The sequence below is a fragment of the Beta vulgaris genome, chromosome 2, assembly GCF_026745355.1.
Source record: "Beta vulgaris subsp. vulgaris cultivar EL10 chromosome 2, EL10.2, whole genome shotgun sequence".
NCBI classification, from domain to species: Eukaryota; Viridiplantae; Streptophyta; class Magnoliopsida; order Caryophyllales; family Amaranthaceae; genus Beta; species Beta vulgaris.
The window spans coordinates 9,233,339-9,239,099 of record NC_079203.1 but is presented as its reverse complement, the minus strand read 5'-3'; the positions used below and the strand labels follow the sequence as shown (position 1 = coordinate 9,239,099).

General features: G+C 34.9%; 1 protein-coding gene across 1 annotated transcript; it reads left to right on the top strand.

Moving 5' to 3' along the window:
• The first annotated feature begins 242 nt into the window (after positions 1-242).
• On the top strand, positions 243-5,227 carry LOC125494642 (uncharacterized). Its single transcript, XM_057392871.1, has 9 exons — positions 243-284; positions 406-1,080; positions 1,336-1,804; positions 1,895-2,160; positions 2,251-2,463; positions 2,570-2,665; positions 3,505-3,606; positions 3,695-4,059; positions 4,926-5,227. The coding sequence occupies exons 1-8, from the start codon at positions 243-245 to the stop codon at positions 4,049-4,051; spliced, it is 2,220 nt and encodes a 739-aa protein (XP_057248854.1). The 3' UTR covers positions 4,052-4,059; positions 4,926-5,227.
• Positions 5,228-5,761: the final 534 nt, after the last annotated feature.

The following is a 5,761-nucleotide window of genomic DNA, read 5'->3' as shown; positions in this document are numbered from 1 at the left end:
GTGATGATTGTTACAAAAGACTTTCAATTTTTTCTCACCCGGGAAGACCATTAGGGGCTACAAAGAACATCGATTTGGATGTGTATGAAAAAGAGCAAGCTCACATTTATGCATTGAAGAACTGCAGTGAAGTCGAACCATTCTTTGAGTAAGTAATTGAGATTAATACTTTTATTTTCTTTTAGCCTAATCTTTTCTCTAATAACTCTTTTCTTGTACAACATAGAGAGTATAGTCGAATAATGGCAAACGAGGAAGTTCAATTCTCACAGCATGATTGGGATGTGAACTTTATACATTGGTTTAAAAAAAAAAGTAAGTGCACATTTGTAGAAACTTCATAGTTAGATATTTATATATTGGAGATTTTACGCTTTTATAGGTCTTTTCTTCTACATTATGCAGGTTGAAAAGTTGCATGAAGAAGACAATTGTCCTTATGGCGAAGAGTTTCTATCTTTAGCACGTGGTCCTATTCAATATGTGACTTCTTTTAGTGGCTATGTGACTAATGGATTTAGATTTCAAACATTGCAGCGCGATAAAAACTTAAGAACGCAGAATAGTGGAGTAGTGGTGCTTGGTGACACATGTGATGGGCATGGGGCTTTAGACTTTTATGGGGTCTTGAAGGAAGTACTCAAGTTAGAGTATTTGGGGGGAAATTATATCGTGCTTTTCCGCTGTGATTGGTATGATGTGCTTGATTATAGGAGAGGAAAACAGGTGGACAAATTTGGTTATATTAGTGTTGATACACAACGATTCTTAAAAACAAATGAACCGTTTGTGCTAGCTAGCCAAGTATCGCAAGTGTTCTATGCAACAGATATTGTAAACAAAGGTAGTTGGCGTGTTGCAATGAAGACAAAACCTCGATCAATGTATGAATTGTCAATGCAACATGATAGCGATTCTCAGAACAAGGAAAATAACTTGGATGTCTCTGAGGATGCGTATCAAGAACTGGAGTCATTTGGCTTACATGCTGGTGCATCAACATCAACATACACACATAATGAAATGAACGATGAAGATAGGGTTGACATTGAACTTGAGATCATTGATGCTTCTACCTTAGTGAGGAAACGGAAAAGAAAATTTTAAGAAACTATAACATTTTCTAAGTAGGAACGTTGTTTGCATTTTATTATTGCGTGGTGATTGTGTTTCTAATTGGATACTTGAACTTCTTTTTGGATTAAAAACATATGATGAAGGTGCTTTTGTTGCATTGTGTTGCTAACTTATTCATTGTGCTTTGAATGCTTTTATTTCATAATTTTAATTCCTACATGCTTCTCACTAACTAATAATAAGTTGTATTTTTTTAAGTTCTCACTTCATAAATGCACCATTACTGAAGAAGCCTTCCTATCTAGCACTGGAATACTTGGTTTACGACGTGATCAAGGCAAGAAACCTACCTTCTTTCCAGGACTTTTGGCTAAAGCCACCTCTCCAATTACTTCAGGTGATCAAATGATTTCTTCATCTCCACATCTTACTCATCAAGTAAACAAATTGAACCAAGTGCCTACTAATGTTTCTACTTTGAGCAAAGAGAATCAAGTGTCAAATGTAATTGTTGCTCCTGGAAGCAAACAAAAACAACAGCTGGATGTTAATAGGAATGAAGGTGCTGGGGAAAAGGAGGGTAATCCCTCACATTCGAGCCTCATAGATGATCTTCATGAGGATATCCATGTTGAAGATTTTTTGCAGAGATCTATCAATAATGAGGCCATTAGCACTTTACTAGAGCAAAATGTGACAGAAACTAGTACTCAAATACATGAAGAAGGTAACTATTTTTTTTAGCATGCAAATTACATTGTCTAATTATTATGAGCATTTTGTAGTCTTAATGAAATTCTTATTTGATTATTTGAAGTGTCTAACCCTGTGATAGAGAAGAGAAAGAGAAAATCTAATGCTAAACCAAGAGGTGGCAACAAGTGTAAGAAAGTGGCAAATTTGAGAGGAAGTGAAAAATTAGGGGTTGAGTTTTATAATAATGGTCCAGTTGGAGATAACCATAGGGATATGACGAGGCACATGGGTAAACTTGTTCGAGATCGTACGATCTGCCCAATTAGAGTGCATTCATGGGATGAGATCGATGATAACGCAAAGGAGCATATGTGGCAATCGGTGTTGGTAATGTTAAGATAACTATTTATTATGAAGAATTTTTTTATATCTTAGTATTTCGTACTCTTAATAAATTTTTTTCTTTACATAAACTAGAACAAATTTGTCGGGAATGGCTTTGAATTGGATCGTAAGACAACGATTGACCATATGAAAAGATTGTGGCAAAATTGGAGAGGAATGTTGAAACAATTTGCAATAAATAAAAAAGGTGGTCTGGAAAATGCATTGAAAGAAACACCTAGAGATTTAACACCTGATGATTGGAAATGGCTAGTGAAAGAGCATTTTTCAAGTGATGCTTTTAAGGTATGTATGACTTGTTAGTGTTTAGTATTTGTTTTAAAAGTATTACTAATATAGTGCATTCGCTTAACAAAGTGCTATTACTAATATATTGCGTGCTACTTCACAGAAAATAAGCTCTAAAAATTCTTGCAATAGAGGAAATCTGACAATGCCTCATCGCACAGGTAGCATGCCATTTAGACAAGTAATATGGGAGGAAATGGTAAGTTAATGCATTAGATATAACCTCTAATATTATCTTATTATATGTTATGTTATGTTATTCTATTGTTTACAAAGTCCTGTATTGTTTAGTATAAGTTATTCTATGCATTAGAGTTGGGTATTCCACCACATCATACAACTCTGCCATGTTTCATAATGGTGGCCCTAATCAGTAGTCAGGCCCTTGCCTATCTACATATTTACTCAAATTTTCTGACGTTTTCATATAGATGGAGAATTTGGCAAATTCTTCTTCCACTCTTTTCTTTTTACATGATTCTTATACTTGTTAAATGTGTGAATTATTTGAAGTTCTTTTCATTTTAAACATATAATTTTCATAGTTGTCTTCTAAAGATATTTGTATTAGTCATTAGAGTGAAATTTGTCCACTAGGCACAATAACATCTAGATCAGACGAACGTAGCTAATTCTGTGATATGCTAGTGGAATTTTTTAAAAATCCAGGAAGTACATTACATACCCCATCAGATGCCAGCACAATGAACTGGTCTTTACTGGTAATATTCCTTGGAGTCACTTCAGGCAGCTCCTCATCAGGTAGCCACACCCTATGTACCCCTGGCTCGTCTTGTAAACAGAAAACTCACCCATTACATTGTGTTATTCGCTCAGCTTCCTCTGTTGCACAAAAAAACAGAACATTAGGATCCACAAGAGCTCTAGCAGAATTATGTGATCTAATTTTCCACATTTGTGGTTAAAAACTTAATACTAACCACATATGCTTATCATTATGCCTCTATGGCTTTATACGACTACATCTATGATCTATCCTTATAGTAATATTTTTCAATGTCATGAATTAATATGTAGGGCGGAAAAGAGGGAAAGGATCCACCTCTAATTTCTGAAGTTTTTAAGAGGACTAGGCAAGGGAAATGTGGAACGTTAAAGGAAGATGTAGCTGCTAAATATGTATGTATTCTTTTACAATAGATAATTCATATGTAAACTAATGTATAATTACCTCTAATATGATATTGTTGCTTGATTATAATTTTAGGAAGAGATAGTTACTGTTGAAACTGAAAGCCCATCCCTATCACATTTTGAAGTTGTTGAAAAGTGCTTTGGGGAACAAGATCGTGGTGGTATGGTTTGTTTTGGGCTTGGTCTAAAACCCAAACATGTAAGAGGTCCATTACCTACTAGAGCTGATCTTACAACACATCTCCATGAGAAACAAAGAGAAAATGACGAACTGAGAAAGCGAATAGATGAAATGGAAAAAGCCCGTCAAGAGGAGAGTGAGACAAACAATAAGAAGATAAGTTCTTTAGAAGATAAATTGAACATCATCTTGGCAGCTTATATGCAACAATCAAGTGGAAGTGATCAAGCTAATGCTAGTGTTAGTTAAATTTTCAGGTACAAATTCTATCCTTAGCTTATATGCCCAGCCAACCCACTTTCTCCCTCCTCTGTTTATGTCATTTGGATGCTGCAAATTTCTTTCTTCTCATCTGAAACATGCTTGGCGTAGCTATCATTTGGATGCTGTCATTTATAGCATGCTTGGTCCAGGTTATGATTAGTCCCAGTAAAATAAAAAGGCTATTCTGTTTGATGAAAGCCAAGAGGATATTCTATGTGATGTCGTTAATGATTAGCAGCCTTGGAGAAACCTTGACCAACTGCTGCTCAATGAGTAACAAGTGAGATGGACTGCCATGTTAAGAAACACTGATATTTTGCCATGTTTGGACTGCCATGTTTAGAAACACTGATATTTTGCCATGTTTGGATTGCCATGTTAATGTTAATGATTAGTTGGGATAACAGGAGGAATGATTTATAGAAAAGGTGGGGTGAATTAATAACATCTAAAACTGGTGGATAGTTATGGTGGTGTAAGATGGACGTGGTCTGGGGAAATGTATGATGGCAGTGGTGGGGTATGCACCATTCGGTGATAATAGTTTGTGGGTTGACATGCACATGTTTAAGTTCATTATGCTTTATGTTTTAGTATGTTCCTTTGACTTGGTTACACTTTTTGTGTCACCAACTAATATATTAATCAACTTGCATACAGTTTAGAGGACCTGTTAGGTGAGAATTGTTTTGTCTTATTGGACCACTTTTTGCCTCACCAACAGTTTAGAGGACCTTATTCATGATGATATTTTTAAGACAATCATGGATTTTAAGGAAATCAGAGAATATTGTGAATGAGATTGATTATGTAGTGTGTATTGTGTACTAAATATGATAATATCTATGAATTTCTGTAGGTACTGGAAGCTCAGCACTAGAACCACTTTTGTTCAAGGCTCACATGCATGACATCGTATTTTTTGTAAATCTTCGTTCGATATTTTGGATGCAAAGCTTAAATATACTACTTAGAAGCACTATGGGGCACTTTGGATGCAAAATTTTTGTATAGATAATTTATAATACTTTGGATGCAAAGTTAGGGATGGATGAGATCTACTTTTAAGAAATTTTGCAATGCTTTTTTGTATATCTGATTCTTTTTAAAGAGAAGTATTAGAAGTAATATATATACATATTTTTTTCATTTATCTTTTTAGACATTTTCTTCTGTAATGCAAATTCAATGTTGTTATTACATTATTATAAGGATCATACGGAGAAACATGTTGCTTAAAGGTGAATAAAAAAAATTACTTTTTATATATAAAAGAAATAATGATGTGGGTATAGATTTACGACGAGATTAATTTTATTGCGATGAGATGTCATTCAATTACGACAAGAAGAATGGTCGCAATTACAGCTTTTTAATATTTCAAAAACCATAATTACGACTCTAATCTGGTCGTAAAAAACAATGATTAACGACGAGGTTTGATCTGGTTGTAACTAAGTATTTACGACGAGGAGCAAAAACTGTTGTAAACTTTTTAACGACGAAGCCTTTTACGACGAGCGACGACCAGACGCGTTTCTCGTCGTAAAAGGGCTTTTACGACAAGATTGGGCGTTTCAACAACGGGAAATCTCGTCGTAGATGCTTGTTTTTCTTGTAGTGTTTGGTGGAGATGGTGGCATGATTTTTGGGTGGTTTTAATGGTGGTGGTTGGTTGCTTGCTTGCGGTAGTGG

What these genes read in the sequence shown, in the direction of transcription:
- LOC125494642 (XM_057392871.1), top strand. Translation starts at nt 243, where the DNA reads ATGGCAAACGAGGAAGTTCAATTCTCACAGCATGATTGGGAT. An exon ending in TCATTGATGCTTCTACCTTA is followed by an intron (nt 1,081 to 1,335) that starts GTGAGGAAACGG and finishes TATTTTTTTAAG; the next exon opens with TTCTCACTTCATAAATGCAC. An exon ending in TACTCAAATACATGAAGAAG is followed by an intron (nt 1,805 to 1,894) that starts GTAACTATTTTT and finishes GATTATTTGAAG; the next exon opens with TGTCTAACCCTGTGATAGAG.